Source organism: Lacerta agilis, chromosome 7, assembly GCF_009819535.1.
Source record: "Lacerta agilis isolate rLacAgi1 chromosome 7, rLacAgi1.pri, whole genome shotgun sequence".
Classification (NCBI taxonomy): Eukaryota; Metazoa; Chordata; class Lepidosauria; order Squamata; family Lacertidae; genus Lacerta; species Lacerta agilis.
Genome location: NC_046318.1, coordinates 76,171,650 through 76,197,999, shown reverse-complemented (window position 1 = coordinate 76,197,999; position 26,350 = coordinate 76,171,650). Strand labels below are relative to the sequence as shown.

The following is a 26,350-nucleotide window of genomic DNA, read 5'->3' as shown; positions in this document are numbered from 1 at the left end:
TTCACTATTTGTACATTCTTAGTTTCTGCATATTTCTATAATCGTCTTTAGTTCTTTATGTAAGTTGATATTTAAAACTCCTTCATATCTCTTACTCCAAGCATATTGGCACATCTTTCTTCTTCTTCTTCTTCTTCTTCTTCTTCTTCTTCTTCTTCTTCTTCTTCTTCTTCTTCTTCTTTCTTCTTTCTTCTTCTTCTTCATTATTATTTAAAAGTCTTCATGGAAATCACCACCATTTTAGTACAAAACTCTCCTAATTTGCACATTTTTGTAAGGCAATTTACCCTCATATCAAGCATTTGGCATGGTATTTTCACCAATGTATGCACTTTACCTTGGTATATGTACTGCTTTTGCATTTATCTGGCTGGAGAACTGCATTTGGAGATGTGAGAATTTCAAGGGGATGGTTGTGTTTCAGTTCGTGTATTAATTTGTAAGGTGCCAGTTAGGTTGGTTCGCCTTTCAACGCGATCTGAATCGAATTTCTCCTCCATCCCTGATTTGCATTGCACTTTACCTTTGAGGCAGAAGGTGTGATTTAGATTCTAGTCATGTGTGCAGCATGATCCTATGTGGGATTTAAACTCAGAAGTAGCGTCAGGGATCCAAGCAAGGGTTGATGTGGAAGAAGCTGGTTGATGTAGTCACAAAACTGTTTTGGGTTTTTTTGAATCGGACGGCCCCTTGGAGTAGCGTTACCATATTTCAGAAAATCCTTTCTGACAAAGTTGTTGAGCTTTTGAGCTACGTATTTCTTTTAGGAAATTCTTCCGAAATGGGTTGCCTTCTGTCCGGATTTTCCCAGACATTGTTTCCTACTGCTGTATTCCTTCTATTTCTGGGAAATTCCGGGCGTATAGCAACCCTACCTTGGAGGTTCTTGAGGTAGCAATTGTAGATAAGAGATTGGTTGATCTCAAGAGGTCTGCTGAAATTTGGAAGTCTGCCCCTTCGTGTCCCACCCACTGTCTTTTTCCACACTATTCAATTTTTTTTTAAAAAAAACCTTTATAGTCTCTCCCCCCATTTTCATGAACTGAAAAGCTCTAAGTTCTTTTATTCTCTCCTTGTGTGAGCATTTACTTCCAGATACAAGCTGACTGCTGCATCACCCTTGCCAGATCTTAGGCTCCTATGCAGTGCTGAAACGCTTTCAGGGAATAATATTCTTTTTTGTCGTTGAATAGTGGAATGAACTGAGGAGACATAAATAATCTGATGGCTTTTCAATGGGGCAGCTATATTGTATCACCTTCAAAGGAAATACGCACGCCCGGTCTAACATTTTACTTAATTCACCAGGCAAGATTCCTGAAAAACAATGGTGGTTATTCTCCTGGTGAATATGTTGATGGTATTGCATAGTGGTGGTAAGTGGAAAATAATGTTACTGTTTCTCAAGCTCTGTTCATCATTTTGTATGGGCGTTTTGCGTCAAGCACGTCTCGAGAACTGTTTACCCTATAGGCTCTTACAGCAGAACTTCCCAGCCTTGTATCCACAGATTTGGTCAGGTTACACATTCCTTTATCCATGGACATTGGCCATGCTTAATGGGGATTATGGGAGCTGGAACATTCGGAATACCATTACAACATCTGGGGACCCAAGGTTAGGGAAGGCTGCACTATAGTAAGAACTGATGATGATGATGATGATGATGATGAAACACATATAGGTACATACAACTCTGATCCTAAATCTCCACTAACTTGTGGGACATCTTTGGAAGAAGAAAAAGCTAAGGAGTAAACCCTACACAAGGGGGACGCGGGTGGTGCTGTGGTCTAAACCACAAAGCCTAGGGCTTGCCGATCAGAAGGTCGGCGGTTCGAATCCCCATGATGGGGTGAGCTCCTGTTGCTCGGTCCCAGCTCCTGCCCACCTAGCAGTTCGAAAACACAGCAAGTGCAAGTAAATAAATAGGTACCACTCCGGCGGGAAGGTAAACGGCGTTTCCGTGCGCTGCTCTGGTTAGCCAGAAGCGGCTTAGTCATGCTGGCCAAATGACCCGGAAGCTATACGCCAGCTCCCTCGGCCTATAGAGCGAGATGAGCGCAGAAACCCCAAAGTCGTCCGCAACTGGACCTAATGGTCAGGGGTACCTTTACCTTTTAAACCCTACACAAATCCCTAAGATGGTTAGATGGTGCCTTGTATGCCTCATTCCGGCAACTCCTGCAACCAAACTGGTGCCAAACGCCTTGCTCTGCTTTCGTTTGGACCACATCAATGAGGCCGAGAGGGGGGTCTTGTCATCTGGGCAGCCCAGGACCTCCAGACACACCGCCCAGCACTGGCGTAGGAAGGGTGGGGCATAGGGGGCGGGGCACCCTGGGCAGCACGATCCCTGTTGGGTTCCATCTCGGCTGCCCCCCCCACCCGCACTGCGTGCCACGCCCCCAGAACGCGTGACATGCCCCCAGAATGCGCGCCAGCCCCACCCCCGCCTGCTTCCCGCCCCCCGGTGCTGGAGCATGAAGCTCCGCCACTGCCGCCTAGGCTTGCACCCCGGGGAGGTCACTTCAGTACTGCTTTGACTTCACCCCTGGAGCCTTGCTCCATTGTCTCTTGGGACAGGTGGATGCCAACAGGCGATAAACACATGGCAAGGTTGCAATCCTCTGCAGATTTAGATGAGTTCAGTAAAACCCACTTCTACCTGAGTAGAACACAAAGATCAAGCTGTCAGCCAAACAGTAAAGCAAAACAATTGTGTATTAAACATAATTAGATTTTTTTTAAAAATTATCAGATCAATGCATTGGCTGCCGGGAGATGTATCACTTCCATCTAACTTTTGGAAATAACCCTATGTATTTTCTGCTATACGGAAGTTGTGTAAGAGAAGGAGTCTCTGTTCACTTCAGTGGAAGGTTCACTTCAGAGAGCATCCCTCCATTACAGTGAATGGGAAATTTCTCATGGCTATATGGAGCTACTAAACCAAGTTAAAAGTCTACACAAAATGCACTAAAATCCTACAAAAAACACAAGTGTAATTTTTTCCCTTAAATTAAAATGAATCAAATATTTTTGTAAATGTTGACCACGTTATAAATAATTCTTCCTCTGACAAGATCCTTCCTCCCTGTACTTTCTCACGCCCATCCAAATTTCTGGGTAAGGTGATGTTTTGCAGACTTATCCCACCCACCCCCACCCCCCCCCATTTCAGTGAAGCTGGTTGGAGTAAGGCGGAAACTGAACCTGGAAATTTGATCTTAGTGTTGCTGATGTGCAGATAATTCCCACCGATTTCAGAAAGAACCAAGCAGATGGCTGGGGTTATTATTATCTGTCGGATACATATGCCTCCAGATCCTCATATGCAACCTGGGCCTGGGTACACAACACACTTACACATTTTAAGTTCATCTTGAATTTCATTTCAGTGAATGTTTAATATATAAATAGCAAAGGTAAATGCATGAAGTCAACCAAGAGATATAGAGGAGGGGAGAGCAAGTAAGAGATGCACTTTGGATATTGCGATGGAGACCAACAAATGAGTCGACCAAAATTGGCTTCAGGCACTCTATTGATTAATCTTTCTGTTTTAATTTCTGATCCTTCTGAACGGAACTGGCGAGACAGGAGGTCAAGGATCAGAGACACCAGCAATTCCAATGGATCTTCCGCATGCAGCAGAAAGAGATCTAAGTAAGAAGCTCTTGTTCTGTATCTGTCCAGCAGCAACAGAACCTCTGAATATGGGGTGTTGCAGATTCATCTTGCTGCCTACACTGGCAAATCGGGTCCTCCCTTAAAGAGGGCACGTATTGCGTTGAGACCTGGCAACCAAACCCCTGTGTTGCGGGTGGGTATGATTGACAGCCACAACACCCAATTGGTAGGTCCCTTGATGCAGTGTTCAATCAGGCCAATGGGACACAAGCTAAATGGATTGAGGGACCCATAAATACCCATGCACGTGACCCAGAGCTTCCTCTTTTGGTGCGTGCATCAGAACACCCGCCCACCTCTCTCAACTTTTAGGGCTTGTGCACTTGACCTTGCTATGTCGCCGTGTGCCGTCTGTCGTAGGGACAGGGGAACAGCAGGAATTTTCCCCACTTGGCTGATTGGCTGTTGCCATTTGGGTTTCTCCTGCCGTGTATCAAATCGTCACAACTTGTAAGGTTGAGTATAGGTTCTGGTTCAGGCGATAGGGATGGGAGAATGCTCTTGCCATCCCTATGTGAAGGGTATTCCGTTAAAGGAATTCATGGACTCGATGGTTTGGTCAACCCCTGAGAGGGGGTTGTGCCCGTGCCTGAGTCCAGGGCGATCCCCTACAGGCTTACTCGGGAGTAAGCATTAGAAGAAATCCCCTCCTCCTGCTGCTCCCCTACCCGCCTGTCTGGGTGTCTGCTGTGCAGGCATCGTCCAGCGGCTGCCCAACCCCGTTGCAGCCAGCGGGTCCAGGGAAGAGCTGGCAACGAGCAAGCGGGAGGAGGAGGGGAGGGAGGTGCACTCCTGCTTGCCTCTCATCCGTGAGCTGGCCAACGAGCTGAGCCACCGCTTGCAAGTCGAGGAGCACAATGGTGAAACCGAGCAGCAGTTGCAGCCACCTGAGCACCACCTGGTGGCTGAGCCAGAGGCCGAGCCATTGGCCTTGGACAGCGGTGCTGACAGCAAGCTGAGTGCCAATTTGCAGCAGCGCACAGAGCTCAATGACCCTGCGCGGCTTTTGTCTGCCGCCGGCATACAGCACTGTATCTTCAGCCCCTACACCAAGTCCCCATATGATGTGTCTTGTGAGCAACACATCATATGGGGACTTCCAGCGAGGCAAAATGGTGGGTGCCATGGCAGTGACCAGCTCCTGAAGCCAGCCAGAGCCAACTGCGTGCTACCAGGCTGGCTCCGGGCTGCTGAGACTGCTGCTGCCACTGCCACATTTCCCGGGGACATTGGATGGAATTTGTCCGGGGACAAATTTGCAAATCCAGGGGGCTGTCCCTGGGAAACGGGGACATCTGGTAACCCTATCATAGCCTGAGCAGGGGTTTTAGGGCAGAGGTTTCCCAGAAGTCCATCAGATGTTAGTTGGCTTTGTCATAATAAATATTTTCTGAATTTCCTTCCTGTGGCAGTCCCACCCATTAAGAGCCAAACCAGCTTCTAACTGTACAGCCTCGCTGCTTTGGGTTGGGCTTGTTGGTCACCCTAAAGTGTGACAGAATACTGGGAGAGTGGGACAGAATGTTGGGAAATGGTTCCTTTTTTGGTGACTATCCCACAATTTAGTTTGTGGATGAAATGAAATAGATGAGGGATGGGCATGTATAACCTTTAACATTTTAAAACTATTTACATTCAGATAACATTACATTCTTCAACGGGGTCTTTGCAAATGTGGAAGGCGTTGCGTTGTTTTTTGGTAAGTGAACATCGTTCTTTTTTTCCCCTTCTTATTTAAGCAGGTTCGTTTTAAGGGGAGAACACTTCCTGACACTTGCATATCTGCATTTTTGGTTTGTGTGCATTACTTTGAATTGTGGACATATCTGAATGTGCCTAGGTGCACAATCCAGAACAAAAAGAAAAGTGGTGCTGTGTATCAGGAATGAACAAGAGAGAACTGCAATGGAATGCTGCAGCGCGACAGGCTGCGTTTCAGAATTCCAGTCTTCCATTCCCTCACCCCTCCACATTTTCCTACTTGCCCACACAACAGTTGGCATTCCATGCCCACTGACCCCTTTCCATCCTCAATGGGCTGTTTTTATCCCTCACCCTTAAAGGTTTTTTTCTACTTCCCCCCAAGCATGCTGATATCTCTCTCTTCTGTTTGGGTGGTAGAGCTTTGGCTACTGAAGCAATGCCACTCACAGCCTGGAGGGTTTTTTAGAAATGCTTTGATTCCATCACATGAAGAGATGGAGAACAATGACCTGTACTCAAGCCAATTAGAAAGAAAAAAGGCGGGAACAGTGAATCATACAGAAACACACAAGGAAACCTCCCATGAGGATATGTGGTTTGGATCATGTACTGGAAGTTCCTAGCTGCAATATTATATGCGGTTTCCTGGGAGTAAGCTCCATTGAACAAGACATGTGTAGAATTACACTGTCAATTAAGCACTTTGGTCCTTCCTGTATGACAGGAAGTCCTCTCTAGGAAGAACACAATCAGACCATTAATCCATCTAGCTCAGCTCAGCTCGACTAGAGCGAAACCTCCCCCCTTGCCAGTCTCCCGCTTTCCCAAACAAACTTGGAGAGAATTCATGCTGGAGAGGGCCTTCTGGGAATAAATGAGTCTGTAAAGGTCTGGTCATTAGGGTTGTGTGATCCTGCGCAATGCCGAGGAGTATCATCTCCTGCTGGGAGGCATGGGATTTAGAGTTTCCTCTGCCTCCCTGTCCAATGCACTGAAATGGGGTGATTCAAGTTACTCAGTTAGGAGGCTCTGGGAAACTGTAAACCCCCATGCATCCCAGCAGGAAATGTGTCCCTCAATATGCTTGGGAAGATGCAGGCCATAAGACCGGGGTATGCAAGACCTCTCACATCTCTCTCCCTGCTTTACAATGGCTACTTCACTTGGGGAACTGGCATGGGAGTCAGGAGAACATAGGAATCTGCATTATACAGAATCAGACCACTGGTTCTTCTAGCTTTGTGCTGTCTACACCAATTGGTGGTAGCTCTCCAGGGTTTCAGGCAAGGCTGTCTCCCAGCAGATGCTCTACCACTGAGCTAAGACCCTTTCTCCGAAGGGCTGGTCTCCTTGAGGGATGTGTGTGTGTGTGTGTGTGTGTGTGTGTGTGTGTGTGTGTGTTTCTGAGCATTCTCTGAAAAACCTCCAAAATAACGATTTATGAGATGAGCCCGGTTGACTCACTACAAACGATGGTTGACCTCCAGACTCTGCATTCACCTTATGGTTGTCCCTGCAGACTGTTTGGGTTCTCAGTTCACCTGGCTCCAGTCCATCTTTACCAGCTTCCCTGCACTGCTCAACTTTGTGAGCAAAATGAGGTGTGTGACCGGCATTTGCCCGAGAGATTTCGAAGACTACGGCTGCACCTGCCGATTCGAAATGGAGGGTCTCCCTGCAGATGAATTTGATGGGTGAGTCTGGAATATTCATGATGACATTCCCATTGCTGTAACATGGCCTGTAAGACTACGGAGTCATAGAATCATAGAGTTGGAAGGGACCCCGAGGGTCATCCAGGCCAACCCCCTGTAATGCAGGAATCTCAACTAAAGCATCCATTACAGGTGGCCATCCAACCTCTGCTTAAAAACCTCCAAGGAAGGAGAGTCCACCACCTCTTGAGGGAGACTGTCTAGTAAGAACACACTAATTCTGACTTTGTTGACTGCCTGGGACTGTAAAAACAAGAGGCTGCCATGCATTATAGCCTGGTTCACATGTCACCTTAAGTCTAGGGTGGATAACCTTTGGCCCAAAAGCTTAAGTCCAACAGAGGTCCGAATTTGGGCAGAAATGCTTCCTGGACTATAGATCTATAGGCACACTTTACCCTAGCAGCCCATGAAGTGGAGTGGGCACCTTGTAGGACTAGGTCCCTCAAGACCAAGGTTCAAATTCTCTCCCACCCATGAAACTCACTGAGTTACCTTGGGCAAGTCACAGTCCCTTGGGCTGCCCTACCTCACAGGGTTGTTTTATTAGGATAAAACGGGGGGGGGAGGAGAACATTATGTGCCACCTTGAGTTTGTTTGAGGAAAGGTGGGACAGGCATGTAATAAGAACGTTAAAATAAATTTTAGTACACTTTTGGGGGGGATGGGGTGACTAGAGAGTCGCACCACGGAATTCAGATAAGTGTGAATGCTGAAGTGTTACAGCTCACGTCTTTTTTCGGGAAGTGAAAATTAGGTATTAAATTGCAAACTAAACAGGTTAAGGGACTAAGCCAAGAATCACATTCTAAATAGCCAAAACAAAATAAAAAATTATTTCCAGTAGCACCTTAGAGACCAACTAAGTTTGTTCTTGGTATCTTCTTCAGATACACTGAAACAGAAGTCACCAGACCCCTATATATAGTGAGGGAGTGGGGAGGGGTATTACTCAGAAGGGTGGTGGGAATGGGTGATCAGCTGATAGGTGTGGAAAACCTGTTGACGACTCTTAACGGCTGCAATTAGTCTTGCGGGGAAAGGCAAGGGGTGAGATGGCTAAAGATAGCTTTGTCATGTATAATGAGATAAGAATCCAATGTCTTTGTTCAGACCAGGTTTCTCCATGGTTTTAAGTTTGGTGATTAGTTGCAATTCAGCCACTTCTCTTTCCAGTCTATTTCTGAAATTCCTTTGTATTAAGACAGCTACTTTGAGATCTTTTATAGAATGTCCTGGGAGACTGAAGTGTTCTCCTACTGGTTTCTCTGTCTTGTGATTCCTGATATCAGATTTATGTCCATTTATCCTTTGGCGTAGGGTTTGTGTTATTCTAAATAGCCTTATATTAATTATTTGAATATTAACCCCCGCCCCCCACCTGCATGCCAAACAAGCTGCTGCTTTGAACACCGCAAGTGTTACGAAGAGGCAACAGAAGAAGAATGCGTGTGGGATCCTGCAAAGATTTCGACAGATGTCAGCTGCCTCACCAAAAACATCACCTGCGGTAAGATTGAGGGCTGTGTAATAAATGCTATGAATGCTTTGTACCCTCCCCCCTCCTCCTCCCCCAGGTTCATTTGCCTTCAGGTGAATAGGCCTCTAAGTCACACCTATTCTGGCTTGTTTTTTTGTTTGGTGGGCTAGATGTTATGAGCGGTGCCGGGCAAATTCTAAGAACTGTTCAGCACTACAGTAAGCCTGCAACTTACACAGCGGCTGCATTTTGGGGATTGCGCCTAAAGCCAAAATCACATCTAGTCCAAACCCATTGGTTCAACGGTGAGTGAGATTGCCAAAGTATTTGTCCTGGAATATTATTTCTAGCTCAGCTCAGCTCGACTAGAGCGAAACCTCCCCCCCCCCTTGCCAGTCTCCCGCTTTCCCAAACAAACTTGGAGAGAATTCATGCTGGAGAGGGCCTTCTGGGAATAAATGAGTCTGTAAAAGTCTGGTCATTAGGGTTGTGTGATCCTGCGCAATGCCGAGGAGTATCATCTCCTGCTGGGAGGCATGGGATTTAGAGTTTCCTCTGCCTCCCTGTCCAATGCACTGAAATGGGGTGATTGAAGTTACTCAGGAGGCTCTGGGAAACTGCAAACCCCCAAGCATCCCAGCAGGAAGCATCCCAGCAGGCGAGCCTGGCGTGCTCTGGTCCATGGGGTCACGAAGAGTCGGACACGACTGAACGACTGAACAACAACAACAACATTATTTCTAATTATTCTTATTAGCCACATACATAAAGCTAAATGCACACAGGTTAAATGTGTGTGAGTTGCAGGCTTATTCTCTCTATATCCATCATGTTTTACAGTGTGTGTGTGTGTGTGTTTGTTTGTTTGTTTTTAAAGGTCTTTTATTCTGTTTTAAAGCTTGCTCTATGGACTTGCCACTTTGAATGTAGAGAGAAACTGACGGTCCACTTTTGAATTAGTAAAAATGCCTGGCAGGTGGCTAGTTCAGAATCTGATAAGGAGCCAAAGTTTCAGCATCCAGTCCGGTTCAGCATCCAGTTCAGGACATGAGATGTGCTCTCCCAACTTGTGATTTCACAGCATCTGGTATTCAGAAGCACAATGCCTCTGGCAATTTATTCTGCAGAAGTTTCTGCACAACCTAATTTCCTCTCGTTGTGGTTCTGTTCTTGGCTCCTTCCTATTGGTTCACGTGTCCCTCCCCTCTCCCCCGGCACCGGTTCCGTGTTAAAAGCACACATGAGGGATTTGCAGGATTCCTGCTCCGTGTTTGCAGTCATGAGATTGTTGTCTATCACATGACGGTGTATGTTTTCATTCCACAGAGTGGGAAGGTGACGGAGACAGGATGATTTGTACTACTGTGTTCCAGAATGTAGGACTATTGTCCTTTGTTTCTATCTCTCTTTGTCGTCTGATGAGAAAGAGGAAGGAGCTAAGTCAGAATGCTCTGAGTGTATTACATGTAAATAAAGTAGATTAGCCAAAATGTTGTGCTACTGAGTTCTGTTACGCAAACTGCAAATACTCTGCAGGATCGTAAGTGTGCTGATGCTTTTTGGTATCAGTCGCTGTGATGTTCGGGCCGGAGAAAGCTTTTGAAGCTCCCGAATGATCAACCAGGAGGGGGGGGGGAGAACATGCCAGTTGGGCATGTGTCTCTGCCAGGGTCCTACACATGAGTAGGATGATCGTAACAGATGGCACGGAGGCGACTTTTGCATGTAGCCCACAAATTCTCAATGGGATTTACGTCCAGGGAATTCCCTGGCTAATCAAGTACAGTACCTGTATTTGCTGCTCTGTCATGAATTTCTCTACCACTTTCGATGTGTGACAGGGGGCTAGGTCCTGCTGAAATATCCCAGTAATGTCAGGATACCTCTTTTCCAGCTCTGGAATAACTCTCTTTCGTAGAACCTCAATATATTGTGGCGAGCACATCGTTCCTTCTATTGGCTGCAGGCTTCTGACTCCATAATAACTGAAGCACCCCCGAAACATCTTCTTCTGTGGGTGCTTGACAGACTGATCAAAGTGGCATAGAAAAAACGCTTTGTTTCAATTAATTAATTGTGAGCTTTCAGCACGTGACTGCCTTTGTGAGAACTCACCTGTAATCTTTTTGCATGCCCTTCCTATATGATCACATCAAATCCCCGTGGTCTCATGTGAATGATTGTGTATTCCTATAGGGGCTTTCACTATACTACATGTTTTAGTTTAGATTTAGATTCTTCTTCTTTTTTAAAAAAAATGTTGCTTATTCCATTTCCAGGTAGCATTTTGGTTTTATCTACTGGCAGATTATAATATTTTCAGAGGTGCAGGTGATTCTTGCATGTATCGTTTCCTGAAGGGAATCCTGTCCAAATCAGTAATTGGAAAGAAGAGAATTTAATATCAACGCTAGCTGTACCCAGCCACACGTTGCTGTGGCTCATTTGGTTCATTGGAAAAAAGGAAGATAGAAAGGAGAAAGCGCACGTTTGTAATTCTGTGGAGATATCGCCTCCCTCCCCACAACTTTCCCCATTGAACTTCTGCCTGCCTCCTCTCCGTCTTTCCCTCTGTTTTTGTCTGCCTCCCCACAGCTTCTCCCGTTGAACTCCCACCTGCCTCCTCTCCTTCTTTCCTCCCTGTAGTGGAAGGAGACCCCATTTTCGCCTGCCTCCCCGCAACACAATGGACATTCCTGTAAAAGTGCTGGTTCTGCTCCCCACGAACATGACCAATGAAATTACTATGTGCTGCTTTGGCGTCCAGCAGATGGCGCTGTTTTTGCCCAAAACCAAGTTTCTACCTGTCACAGGTGTGACATTTATGTAATATTTTTACATAAAAACACGGCAGGAATGGAACCCAACGTTGTGTCAAAATTTCAAAGCGATCGGTCAAGGACTTTCTGAGATCTTAGATGAGTAACAAACAAACATTTACATCTTTATTTATATAGATGAGTTTTCCGGTGCATTAGAACCATCTCTCACTGTGAACTGTTCTCAGTCTTGAACTCGTTCCATGCTGGTTGAATAGTGTGGGAGGCACAATATACACTCTCAGCTACAAAAACGAAATGCACTTCTCCAGGTCAAAACCTTATAGAGAGAAGGCAGATTGTGGAAACAGATATCTCAATAGTACTTTGTATGTTGATCCCTCCAACCCCCCTTCAATTTCGGTTTTCTTTCGTCTCCAGAGTCTGACGATGCCTGTGAACGCCTTCTCTGCAACTGTGACAAGGCAGCTATTGAATGCTTTCTGCATTCCCACATTAACTCTTCCTTGAACAGCATGGATGTTTCACTCTGTCCCTCTCTGGTTACAGGTGAGAATATAAAAGAGAAACTCTGAGATCTTGTTTCCTCAGCGGTCTGTAGACGTCCCTGTTCCCTGATTTGAATTTTTATGAACTGTATTCTTGCAAAGTTAATTTGCTGCTACTGCTATTATGTCACACGTCAGAGATTTTTTTTTAAAAGAAACTTTATTGAAATTTTAAATTAAAATATACAAATCCATTAAATGAGTTTAAGAAATCATACATACTAATAAATAAAAAAAAACCATACTCCCATAACCCCTCCTCCCCCACCCCTCTGACATTTCTTCTTCTGCCATAAATCCTTTTCTCAATATGCATTCTGTATTCTCATTCTTTATAAAACATTTTCTTATCCTCTTAATCTCTTTATTTTCCCTTTATTAATCTTCATATCTCTTAATCTAGACACGCAAGTAATGTTTGGCCATATATGCCTCATAACATATCCATTCATTTTTTAAATTTTGCTTTGATGTATTCCTTATTACCGCTGTTAATTTTGCCATTAATAGATACTCATTCAATTTACAGATCCATTCCTCTTTCGATGGTACCTTTTCATCCTTCCACTTAGCTGCTATAACTACCCTGGCTGCTGTACTAGCATATAGAAATACTTTTTCCTTCCCTTTTGGTATATCTTCATCTATTAATCCTAACAAATATGCCTCAGGCTTTTTGATTTTTGACTTTTTTCATCATTTTTTTCATTTCTTCATGAACCGATAGCCAGAAAGTTTTAATTTTCTCACACGACCACCACATATGCATCATAGTTCCTATTTCCTTATTACATTTCCAACACATGTTGCTTTTTGATTTATAAATTCTGGCTATCTTTACCGGCGTTAGGTACCATCTGTAATACATTTTAATGAAAATTTCCTTAATATTATATGAAGCTGTAAATTTAATAGTTTCTTTCCATAATTTGTCCCATTGCTCAAGATAAATTACCGAATCGACATCTTTTGACCATTTTATCATTACTTCCTTTACTCCCTCATCCATCAAGTCCCAATCCAAAAGGGACGTCAGCGAATTTTGTGTGTGTGTGGGTCTGAAAAGTACAAGCCAATGGTTTTAAGACTGCTTTCCAGGGAATTAGACTTATCAAAAGTTCCTCAGTGAGAAGATCACTAGAGGTGGACAAGCACGCCAAAGAAGACCAGTTTGCCTCTCATGCCCAATCTTCTGTGTTACTGTCCACAACACTGATGGATGCTTGCAATACTGTCAAGAGGAAAGTTGTTTTTGCATGCCACCGAATTGGGCAGAGATCCTATATGTTTAATGAAATGCAAACTGCAATAGACTGGTTGCGAGCTACGATAATACAATCAAAAGACAAACAGATGCAGAACAGCAAACTCCATCTCTAGCATGTGTGCTTTGTTAAGTGCGTCAGGATATATGTGGGGCTCTGGACTGGATTGTCAATCATTTCCATTTATCAAGTTTAAAAAGCTGAACAAATTTCTGTATGTACTTCTTGCATTGAGAAGAGCTGCCCACCCTTCCTTTTCATCCCTCCTTTCCCCTTTAGCAGCATGCACACTGTCCGTTTTTCATATGCCTGGACATTTTTTTAATTTCTATTGTTTTACAAAAAATGAACCATAGAACACCTGCTCCCTCTTCTTTACAGAAACAGTCAACGAGAGAAGTCAGACAACGCTTCATGCTGCAGGTAATAATAATAATTTATTATTATGGTCGGAGACCAGCTTGTTGCTGCAAGTATGCTATGTGTATCCTATACTGTCTCCCCCAGAGCCCAAATTGGGGCAGGAGTCTACAAGTGACAGGTAACAGAAAACAGACTTCCCCAGATGAATAGGCCCAGATAGAGACTATGCAAATACGTTCATCCCTTCCAATAAGAAGCCTTTTTTCCCCCTCTAGAATTTCAGAACCAGAGGGCTGAAGATACTCAGCTGACAGACACATCTGTTGCAGAGGGTAAGTTTGCCAGTGTTCTTGTTTAGTTTAACGGGGATCAAAACTGAACCTTTGCATCAAGGTAGGGTGAATTTTGCAAAAGGGAACATATGGGTTTTGTGTGTGGTTCTGACATATTTTGACTAATTTCTCCTGCTCCCACAGAAGAGTATGAATGCAGCATAAAATGCTAGAGGTTGACATTGGCCCCCACATTATATCTCCCCGTTCTGCTAGGCTACATGCCTCTTCTCTTTGCCTGGGTGCAGTGATGACCATTGGGATTGGTAGGGTGGAAGGCAAGGAGGACCAACAGTAGGTGGAGCTAGAGCCAATGACAGGCAGAGCCAATGCACTCTGTTGTCTCCAGTGCCAGATTTACGTATAAGCTAAACAAGATATAGCTTAGGGCCCCACTCTCTTGGAGGGCCTCAAAAAATATAAAGGAGGGAAAAAAACCTGGATGTACATTTCCAAAATATAAGATAAAAATTAAATTAAATAAAACCAACATACAGCAACGGTGTTTTGTAAATTGTGTTTCTAAAGGAACTTTTGTTATTGCCAAATGCCAATGTGTTCACATTATTAAGTTTGTTATAAATAAAAAATCATTTTAAGTTAGAGCTTAATAATTATTTCACTATTAATATACTTCTTAATTGTACTTCACTATTAATATACTTCTTAAGTGTATTTCAGTTCAACAATTATGCGCAAATGGCTTTAGATACAAATAAGTCCATAAATTACCATATCACAGGGGTCAGCAAACTTTTTCAGCAGGGGGCTGGTCCGCTGTCCCTCAGAGCTTGTGGGGGGCCGGACTATATTTTGAAAGGGAGGGGAATTAACAAATTCCTATGCCCCACAAATAACCCAGAGATACATTTTAAATAAAAGGGCACATTCTACTCATGTAAAAACACGTTGATTCCCGGACCGTCTGTGGGCCAGATTTAGAAGGCCATTGGGCCGGATCCGGCCCCTGGGCCTTAGTTTGCCTACCCATGCCATATAGCAGTCATGTCCAATAGGTCGATCGTGATCTACTGGTAGATCCCTGGGAGGTTTTGGTAGATTGTGGTCGATCGCTGCATCCCTTTCCTTAGCGTTGGCAAAATCGAACCCGCCCGCCCCTCACCCCGTCCTCCATTGTTGCATGATCTGCAGAACGGAAGATGGAGTTTACTCAGTCAGGCTGTTTGTTTTCCCAGCGATTTGTTGGTTGGTTCTCCCCCCCCCTTAAAAAACAGGGCTCCTCCATAAAAAGCTCAACCACATTGACCTGACCCCCCCCCCCAAAATGGGGGTAGATCACTGCCAGTTTTTAATTCTATAAATAGATCACAGTCTCTTGGGAGTTGGACATATAAAGGGCCCCCTTTACCTTCAGTAGCTTAGGGCCCCATCAAACCTAAATCCGGCCATGATTGTCTCCATCCTCCTCCTTGCTGAGTCCTACAAGAGAGAACACTAGGGGGAAGGAAGCTGGAAGGCTGTGCCACCCCTTGGACTGTTTGCAAGTAAGAAGGCAAGCAGGTGGGGGCCAACTAAGGGCCGGCAGAGGTTTGTGGGACAGTGATTCATCTGTTGTAATGGACCAGCCTCTGCTGCTCAGGTTAGCCTCTTCGGGGAAACAAGCCGAAACAAACTGGAACCGGATCACAAGATGGCAAGAACAATAGCCAGTGGGGTGTTCAACAAGTCCTGTTGAGGAACGCTTCGAGGAAATAGGTCTATTTTTCCTGTAGAAAAGATGAGCAAGGCGTGGGGGGGGGGCATGATAGAACTTTTCAAATACCTGAAGGTCTGCCAGGTAGAAGACAACAAAGGTACCGGTATATTCTCTGCTGCCCCAGAGAGCAGGAACGGATCAAATGGGATTCAGTTACAAGAGGGTAGATTGCTGCTGAACATTAGCAGAAACATCTTGACATCAAGGGCTGGGGGAACCCAGCCAGATGGCAGGATATAAATACTAAAATTATTATTATTACTACTACTAAGGGCAGATAGGCAATGGAACTACAGGTAGTTAGTGCATTGGGTGGGCTGATATTTGCTGAAGGTCTTCAAGCAGGGGTTGGGCAGCCATCTTATGCTCTTGATCTCTGGATGTCCTGTATCTTGAAGGGGGTTCAACTGAATGGCTCACAAGACACCCCCCCCTCAAATCTTATTATATCATGACTTACCTTGGGAGAAGATTTGGACCTAGTTTTTCCAGATACGGCTATATGTGGTTTATCCCCTGTTGCAGAAGACCAGTCTCTTCTCCTTACTGTCCTCTGCACAGACATAAAACAAAATACAGCACAGCAGATGTTACTCTAATTATGGTATGCGATGGTGAAGCTTGCAGACTCTCATAGGCATATATCGATATTGTGTATCTTTCAGTTATCCCACAGACCACAGATGGGATGGTTGTACAGAGTTCTGGAGTGGACCGTAAGTCGTTATTCGCAGGCATGATGTTATTGTTCATCTCCTTGATTTGATTAATTTCTTCTGTTGCTTTCCCAAAGCATGCTTGATTTCCCTGACCACAGCATCGCTCCCATGCTGGTTTATTTTCTTTTAAACAGTTGCTTCAGATGCGACGAGTGATGGAGGCCTCGAAGCCCACAGAGAAGGAGGTGTGTGATGGCTTTAGGGCTTTTAGAAGACTTGTTTAGAAAACTTATAAACTGCGGTATACAGATGAACTTACAGATAAAACACGGCTGAATCCATAAGCCAGTTAAATCAAATATGCTTAAAGTCATCATCATCATAAAAAAGATAAAATCAATTCATCATTAAAACTAGTATGTTTTAATCCCGTTCATTTGAGGTTTTTAAGCAGAGAGGTTGGTTGGCCATCTGCCATCGATTGCCCTTTGGATCCCAAGTCTACAATTCTATGATATAACTAACTTTGGGAACAATGCTATAGCAAGATCTTCCAGAGTGAGCAGGTTAGGATCCAGTGGGACTCTGACTGCACCGGATTAACTCCTTCATCAGCTCAGCCAGAGATATACCATAGATGTTGCATCTTTGATTTATAATGGTCTGAATAAACTAAAGAATGTTGAGCTTTCTTGTTCTTCCTTTGACAGACATTTCTCCTGAGTCCAGTGGACTCTTGCTGAGAAACCCAGAAGAAGGTGGTAAGTACATCTCACACAGGTTAACATCACTGTCTTCTCGCTCTTCATCCCCAGCTTCTTCTGACAGCACAATAAACAAAGTCATCATTGATTCATAATCTTTTTTAAAAAAACAGAAATTCCAGTTACATTTACTCAGTAAATGCCATATGGTTGAGTGGTGGATTTGAACTTAGGTCTCTTCAAGCCCAGTCCAACACTCTGACCCAAGGGTAGCCCATGTGATGTCCTCAGACTCCAACTCCCACCAGCCAATCCATCATGATCAACGGTTCGACATGATGGGAGTTGTATTCCAGCAACATTTGGAAGGCACCACATTGGCTACTGCTGCTCGAACCACTAACATCAGGGATAGGGTAACCAGTAGACCACCACATGTTGCTGGGACTCCAACTCCTAACAGCCCCAGTCAGCATGTAAGGGATCTTGGTAGTTGTGGTCTAGCAACATTTGGAGGGCCACAAGTTTTCTACTTCTGCATTACACCACAGTAATGCTGCTGAATGTTTTGCAAAGTCCATCATATAGGTAAAGGTAAAGGGACCCCTGACCATTAAGTCCAGTCACAGATGACTCTGGGGTTGCGGTGCTCATCTCGCTTTACTGGCCGAGGGAGCCGGCATTTGTCCCCAGACAGCTTCCGAGTCATGTGGCCAGCATGATTAAGCTGCTTCTGGCGAACCAGAGCAGCGCACAGAAACGCCGTTTACCTTCCCGCCAGAGCGGTACCTATTTATCTACTTGCACTTTGATGTGCTTTTGAACTGCTAGGGGGGCAGGAGCTGGGACCGAGCAATTAGAGCTCACCCCATCGCGGGGATTTGAACCACGGACCTTCTGATCAGGAAGCCCTAGGCTCTGTGGTTTAGACCACAGTGCCACCCGTGTCCCCCATTTATCATAAGAAAAGGAACCAGGGAACAATTATGCAACCTTAATCTAACAACATCTCCCTATATTTGTAACTCATGGGTCATATGTGGAGAGCAGAAAAGTGGTAGGGCTGATGAGGTCAAAAATAGAGGCTCTTGATAGACCATGGTAGATCAAAGTCCTTGACACAGTGAATGCTCCGCAGTGAATGTTTGGGTCCATAACAGGTGTCAATGAGGCCCACTCTGAAATTTCCTTCAGTGGTGAGGGGACTTGCCACACGAACCCTCTTTGTAGTGAATCTTTTTGCAAGTAATTTTTTGCTTGAATTTATATGGATAGGAGATTGAATGGCTTTTCTGACCAAAGTATTATTTCTGCACTGGATACTTTTCTTTCAAAACAGTTAATCCAGACATGGAAAGCGGCGGAGGCCTCGAAACCCTCAGAGATGGAGGTATGTGGTTTCTGGTCCCTGAACTCTGCTGAAAATGCCCTCATAAAAATCACTGGCGTTCAGTGCAAAAAGTTTAAACCTTTTAGTCAGTCCTCATTCTTCTTGGCCTTTGCTTTAGGGCAGGAGTAGGCAACCTAAGGCCCGGGGGCCAAATTTGGCCCAATCTCCTTCTCAATCCGGTCCGTGGAGGGTCCAGGAATCAGTGTGTTTTTACATGAGTAGAATGTGTCCTTTTATTTAAAATGCATCTCTGGGTTATTTGTCGGGCATAGGAATTGATTCATTTACAGTGGCACTTCGGGTTAAGAACTTAATTCATTCTGGAGGTCTGTTCTTAACCTGAAACTGTTCTTAACCTGAGGTGCCACTTTAGCTAATGGGGCCTCCCGCTGTTGCTGCACCGCCGGCAGGCGATTTCTGTTCTCATCCTGAAGCAAAGTTCTTAACCCGAGGTACTATTTCTGGGTTAGCGGATTCTGTAACATGAAGCGTCTGTAACCTGAAGCGTCTGTAACCCGAGGTACCACTGTATTAATTTTTTTTTTTCAAAATATAGTCCGAGCGACAGTGGACTGACTCCCTGCTGAAAAAGTTTGCTGACCCTTGCTTTAGGGTGGGGAGTTGGGATAGGAACTAACATACACTTTCTGCTTTATTCATGACAAAAGCACAGGAAGGCCTTGCTGGTCCTTTTGGAAACTCCATGCCAAGAGGTAAGTCAGCATCGCCCTGTGGTTTATATCCCATGTGTTCTGGAATCTTCTTCTTCCCTTATTCCAGATGTTGACAAGATGGATCAAGAGGACAGAAAAACTACTTCACAGGGGTCAAGAGACACCCCTGTCTTCAATATCTTAATTAAACCAGGAATGAGGCCTCTACACCCTGCCACTTTTCAGACCAGGGGCTTTTTAGTGGTGCCTCCACATCTGTGGAATGACCAAGATTGTTTCTTGGGAATTTAACCAAGATTTTTAAAGCTAAATCTAAAGTTGCCTGATTTATTCAATGGTGGCTATCTAGTCTTTTATATATTGTATGTGTTTGGATTATTAACGTATTTGGGTGACTTTGTATGGTTTTGTGGTTTTACTGTTTAAACTTATGCCAATAAAGACCAATGGCATAAATCAAATTTACTGTTTAGTAGGCGAATGATTTAATCATGAGTGTGATTTCAGGGTTGTCAGTGAAAGCCTTCAACACAGAGGAAACCAGCGCTGCTCCACCTGGTATTATTAGCTCAACGGAGCCTGAGTCGGTTTCAACTTCTGATTCTCTTGGGAGATCAACAGACAATGGTAAGTAAGGTGGAGTCTGCATATATATAAAAAACGCTGTGAAAATTCTTTTTCAAAAAAACACATTTTTAAAAATACATTGAATTTGCCATAGCTCACTTTTTCCATCTAGCGTCACATTTGTATATTGCACTTTACAACACACTTAAAACGTTTTATTTGCAGCTGAATCTCTGAGTCTTAAGACTCAGGGATCCACCTGAGGAGGAAAAAATGTGAAGTCTCTGTAGAGGTCCATAGACATGTGATTGTTTCTGTTTAGGTGATTATTTATACTATTTGCTGTGCCAATTCATCACCAATGGTCTCTAATAGGGAGTGGATCATTTCTATTCCCGATTGTGCAATGCTGATCTTCCTTGGTACTGCTTGACTGGTCTCATTTTGAACTCCCCCTCCCAACAGTACTCAGGGTGTATATCTCATCTATCTATCTATCTATCTATCTATCTATCTATCTATCTATCTATCTATCTATCTATCATCTATCTATCTATCATCTATCTATCTATCATCTATCTATCTATCTATCTATCTATCTATCTATCTATCATCTATCTATCTATCTATCTATCTATCTATCTATCTATCTATCTATCCATCCATCCTTACCATTTTAACTAACCACTTGATGCAATTGATTTGATGGACATCTAACCCATGCAAGTTTATATCACAATAAATTGTTCGTTTTAAGAGGGCCTGGAGATTCTTTGTGTCATTTTGTGGGTTGTTGTTGTTGTTGTGGCTTTTTTTTTAAACCCAGTTAGGTTTATTTTATTTTGTTTAAAAAGCAACAACAACATATTTTATCTGATCTACAGGGAATCATTTCAAGATAGCTGAAGAAGAAGGTAGAACTTTTTCTACAATATCTCCAGAAGAGACGCCAGATCCTGATGAAACCTTTGGAGAAGGTGAGAAGGGGATGCTCTCGCTTTTACTAAAATAATAATAAATAATAATATTTTTTTAAATTTATTTATACTCCGTCCTTCTCGGTTTAAAAACCGGGCTCAGGGGAGCTAACAGCAAATATAAAACATTGATTAAAATGTGACTTAGAAACAGCATAAAACAGCTTAAAATGCAACATAAAATGCATCATCAATATCATTAAAATTCAAAAAATCAGGGCGAGGGAACCACAGTCAATAGACATCAAATGATCACCAGGGCTAACTGGCCACATTGGTCCTACTACTAGGGCCAGCAAGGAGACCAGGGAAGAATTTAAATGTGGGGTCCCAGAAAGGGTTTCTTCATAGAAGAGGAAAGGGAAAAGGGAATAGAGGATTAGGCTAATTCAAATTGAAGGCTAGCCAGAATAGCTCTGTCTTACTGGCCCTGCAGAAGGAGATCAAGTCCTGCAGGGCCCTAGTCTCGTGGGACAGAGCATTCCACCAGGTCAGAGCCATCACTGAAAAAGCCCTGGCCCTGATGGAGGATAGCCTGGCTTCCTTAGGGCCCGGGACCTTTAAGCTACGGTATTATTATTCATGGACCTCTGTGGGACATACCAGTAGAGCCAGAAATTACATGGGAAGGAGACAGTGGGAAAACTCTGAAGTTGGGAAAAACATGTAGCCTAGTGCAGTGTGAATAATTTGTCAATTTCATATAATGAAATAACTATTAGAGGTTACGGTCCACACACTTTTGCTGCACAGATACTGGTGGTTAGGTAAAACCTTTTTTTCTAAACTGTTTAACAGAGTTTATCTTCTTTCTCGTGCAGAAGTGGTGAACAATGACCAAGTTATTGTTTTAAAGATGACTCACTAAACTGTGAAGTCTCAGTCAAGAGATTTCATTCCCAGACTGGGTACAAGCATTATGTTAGCAAAGAATATTTTTGACTGTTAACATAAACAGCAAATTAACAGCGCACTTTCAAACAAACCCTCGTGCTCCCTTCCAACTCTACAATTCTATGATCAGACAGTTGGGGGTGGTGGTCAGGGACTGTGCTGAGAAGGGCTGCACTGAGGAAGAATGGTGGGAGCCACCCCCTCCTCCTGATGCTGTCCTGAATCTTTCCAGGACCAGGAGGACAGTATAGATTTGGAACAGTGGTTTGCAGAGGGTCATAGTTCAGAAGGCAGAAGCTGAGAAATACTGGATGGGGAACACTAGGAGAAGAAACACTGGGAGAGAGAGGGTTAACAGATTCAGAGTTGTTGGACAGCATTCCTCCGATCTCCCCAAAGTCGAGAAAGTCTCAGAACAGAAAGCACAGAGGTTACAAACTCAGATTACAAGGCGTAGTAGTGACGTAGATTAACAGGCATGGAAGGGGTGTGATCCTTAATTGGGAGCACCGCCATTTCTAGGAGATGTGTTCTTTGTTCTCTCGCTGTGATGATTAAAGTTTCTAACTGGTAAGAGTTCCTTTCTTTGATCTTCTTATCTACTGCCACGGGGGGGGGGGGCAATTCCCCAAAGCCTGACAGGGGGTCAGTTTCCTACAAATCACAAGGAGATCCCAACCTATTTTCTGCTTGCCCTGGCATAAAGAATGCTAGGGGGGACCATAACAACAAGGAGGTGTCCAAAGATAGAATCAAATTATATGACTCAGATTTCTACTTCCTTCTATAGTTTGTGACCGGTTTACGTTCCTGCAACTGAGAGACAACGGAAGAGTCAAGCGGGTGCTCCCACAGTTGGGGGAGATGCTGTATTGCTTAACCGACCGATGCCCAGAGGACTTTGAGTTATACGGATGTTACTGTGGGCAGGAAGGAAGAGGCCACCCAATGGATGAACTGGACAGGTTGCTCCTGCCAAACAATTTCGACACAAAATAGCAGCAAGCAAACAATAACCCCAGTAGCAGCAGCACATATTTCTGCAGTAAAATACATTTAATGTTAAAAAATGGGTATCTCGCCGTTTGTGCCCCAAAAGTTGCCTAGGATGGCTTGCAATATAATAAAAATATATAGTCAACCCATGGCAGCCATTTTGCGTTGGCACTTTTCAAGATATTTGTTCAGAGAGTTCATATTTTTTTAATCCCCTCCCCTCCAAATGCAGTGGTCATTGATAAAATGAATGAAATCCAATGAAATGCAGTAAATAGAAAGAATTTCAAAAATACAGAAGTGGAATCTGTACACATATTTTAAAAAATGCTGTGAAAATGCTTTTTTAAAAAGTTTTTAATTATTGAATTTGCCATAAGCTCACCCTCGCCATCTAGTGTCACATTTGTATAATGCACTTAAAACATTATATTTGCAGCTGTATAGCTGAGTCCAGAGTCTGTGTGCACACCAAACATTTAAAGCACACAACTTTGGAGAAAGAATCCTGGGAATTATAGTTTGTTAAGGGTGCTGGGAAATGTAGTGCTTTGAGTAATAAACCACTGTTCCTGTTTCTGATGGTTCCACAAACATTCCTTGTCATGACCAACAACCAATGTTTGGAAAATTCCAAGGCATTTGACGAAAGTGACCTAGAAAAACTGACGAAATTTTATGGGATCTAGACATTCAAAGCAATACAAAGCATGCAGTTCTGCAGAAGACTTAACACTTTGGCGCTTTTTGCATAACTACAGGTGCTGCTTCTCTCATCACTGCTGCCTGGAGCAAGTCAAGAAATTGGGATGCCGTCCAGAAAGAAATTCGCGCTCTGAGGTTGTGTGCTTTGATCGCGTGCCAAAGTGTAAGTTTGGGATGAAAGATGATTCCCTTCTTCCCCGTTACAGTAAAAGACAACATAAACATCAGTACCAGTTGCTGGAGAACTCAGGAGGAGAGAGTGATGTTGTGTTCATGTCCTGCTTGTGGGCTCCCATGGCTGTGGGCTTGGCCACTTGTGAGAACAGAATGCTGGACTAGATGGGCCATGGGCTATTCTCATGTTCTTATGATAGTATTTTTTTACCCACTATGTGTAAGAGTGATCAAATGGGAACATCATCTGCATAGGGCCAGAGTTTCTACCTGCCCGCAGACTGTCTCACCGGAGTGGTGCATGCTCTGGTTATCTCCCGCTTGGACTACTGCAATGCGCTCTATGTGGGGCTACCTTTGAAGGTAACCCGGAAACTACAACTAATCCAGAATGTGGCAGCTAGACTAGTGACTGGGAGCGGCTGCCGAGACAACACAACACCAGTCTTAAAAGACCTACATTGGCTCCCAGTATGTTTCTGAGCACAATTCAAAGTGTTGGTGCTGACCTTTAAAGCCCTAAACGGCCTCGGCCCAGTATACCCGAGGGCCATCTGGCGGTTCCCTCATGGTGAGAAGTGAGGTTACAGGGAACCAGGCGGAGGGCCTTCTCGGTAGTGGCGCCTGCCCTGTGGAACGCCCTCCCACCAGATGTCAAGGAAGTAAACAACTATCTGACTTTTAGAAGACATCTGAAAGCAACCCTGTTTAGGGGAGTTTTTAATGTTTGGTGTTTTATCACATTTTAATATTCTGTTGGGAGTTGCCCAGAGTGGCTGGGGAAACCCAGCTGGGTGAGGTATAAATAATAAATAATTTCATATTTTCAAAAGTCTTCAAGCAATCCTAGTTTTACTGTCAGAACTGGCTCATAACATTTAGCTGCCCGAGGCAGAGGACAATATGAAATTGTGCCCGCTCGATGTACCAAACTCAGCCAGCCTAGCTGAATGTTGTTTCAGTGCCAGTGATGAGAGAAGATCTTCCTGAGATCCAGCGCACACTATCTTGTACATATAGTTCTGTCCTCTAACAGCAAAAAGGTAGAACTCCAAATGTTATGGGCACTCCAGCTTCCGTCAGTCCCAGACAACATGACCAATGGTCAGGGATTATGTGAATTACAGTCCAACAACATCTGGAGGTGTGCATATTCCCCATCACACCTCTAGCCAAAGGGAGAAAAAAAGATGCGTTTCCAACATTTATATAAAGAAGTTTCCAATGCAGTCAGTAAAACCACTTAAACTGGCATAAATGAATAAGTAAATAAACTGGCATAAAATCAACGTAGCAATACCGCATTTCCAATGTAACATTGCTTGATCTAGAGCAGAGCTCTCCAAACCTTTCGACAAGCAGCACTCCCCCCCACAAAAAAATGTTCTGGTACTCACCATGAAGTTGTTACAGTAAATGCCACTTTTTAATTTTAATTTTTTTAAATTTGCTGCTTGGGAATGACGCTCGCTTGGAACGGCGAACTCCAAGACCCCTGAGTGACTCCTAGGAAGCCCTCTCTGGCTGGCATGTCCCTTCAGTCCAGAGTGCCTAAATCTGTGACCCTTCTCTTATGAGAAGAGCACACAAGTCTTCTAGCACCACGCAGCAAGAAGAAGGAAACATCTGCAGATCTAAACTACATTTATTTACAGTCTATATATAGAGAATCCATTTCCACATCTGTGTTCTCCAAGCTCTGGCAGAACAAGTACAAACTGTGACACAGCAGAAGTGAAACTAAAATTACAATAACACTTTTAGGCGGAAGAGATAAGACAGTCTTCCATTCCTACACTCTCACTCAGACACTCATGTGATTTATACTAATCACAATAGTCCTGCTGAAGCAGCAGAGCGTACACAAAAATCCTAACACTGTGTACCCCCTGAAAAACAACCCACTACTGGTGACACACTTTCTAGATATACAGTGGTACCTTGAGTTACAAACACCTCAGGTTGGGAGGCCCCATTAGCTAAAGTGGTACCTCAGGTTAAGAACTGTTTCAGGTTAAGAACAGACCTCTAGAATGAATTAAGTTCATAACCAGAGGTACCACTGTACATCATTCTGAGACACAGTAATTCAGTTTTCCTAGTTTGGAAGGCTGTGATCTAGAGTTTAGGTTTTGGCCAATTCACCACAAACCAGGGTAAACAGAGTCATTGTGACTAGGCAACAGGAGCCTGTTATGGATGCAGCCTTTCATTCCTTCAAGGAAAGGGAATTCCACAGTTGGGGGGGTGACCCCATTGCTGGTGGGAAGGGGGGAGCCCCCTTCAGCTGACCTACAGGCCCAGGACAGGGTAGTAAGGGTAGAGGCATGTCAACAAGAAACCTAGGATGGGGGGGCGGGCTCAAAAGGGACAGCCAGAGGAGCTGCCTGTGCTGCCTCCTGATTCATTTGAGGCAGCTGCCTCACTTTGCCTCATGGTAGGGCTGGTCCTGATGCTTATCTAGTCCATTTTTGACAAACTAACACGGACCATCTTTTTCTTAGGTATCGGATGGACAATGTGTGAAAAGCTTCAGTGTTCCTGCGATAAGGCAGCGGCTGAGTGTATGGCGGCCGCCTCTTTCAATGAAAGCATGGGGTCCCCAAACAGACAAGCCTGTCCGGACCCAGAGGTTAAATTGTTCTGCCGCAGGGGAGGGCATGAAAGGCCCTTGAGTGGCGCTGGGACCAGCTCCAGAGCTTCCAGTGAGGAAGAGAGGAGCAGCGAGGAGGCTGATCCGGCAAAGAGCCTTTTGGGAAGAGGGAAGAGGTCAGCACGCCTTGCCCGGGGAATCTCCAGAGCTGTACGCCTGCAAAGAAGATAATCGGCGTTTCTCTTGCACCAGTTAGGAAGCTATCAGGAGTAGGGACTGTATGAAATTAGTGCTGTCTGTTCTGCCCTTTATGCGACATTAAAGTGAGCTGGTTTTGTTCCTCTGCTGCTCGGCTCCTGCCGAATACATTGCTATCCCTTCTGCTGTTTGCTATGGCTCCATTATATTGTTTGTTGTCA

The 26,350-nt window shown here is 44.2% G+C and overlaps 1 protein-coding gene across 1 annotated transcript; it reads left to right on the top strand.

Annotated features, from left to right (window-relative positions):
• The first annotated feature begins 1,193 nt into the window (after window positions 1-1,193).
• OC90 (otoconin 90) lies at window positions 1,194-26,350 on the top strand. Its single transcript, XM_033156107.1, has 18 exons — window positions 1,194-1,376; window positions 3,604-3,669; window positions 5,333-5,392; window positions 6,917-7,091; window positions 8,511-8,623; window positions 11,794-11,922; window positions 13,568-13,609; window positions 13,825-13,895; window positions 16,236-16,314; window positions 16,452-16,502; window positions 16,968-17,018; window positions 18,301-18,351; window positions 19,020-19,064; window positions 19,533-19,652; window positions 20,477-20,569; window positions 22,254-22,428; window positions 23,221-23,327; window positions 25,843-26,350. The coding sequence occupies exons 1-18, from the start codon at window positions 1,328-1,330 to the stop codon at window positions 26,160-26,162; spliced, it is 1,797 nt and encodes a 598-aa protein (XP_033011998.1). The 5' UTR covers window positions 1,194-1,327; the 3' UTR covers window positions 26,163-26,350.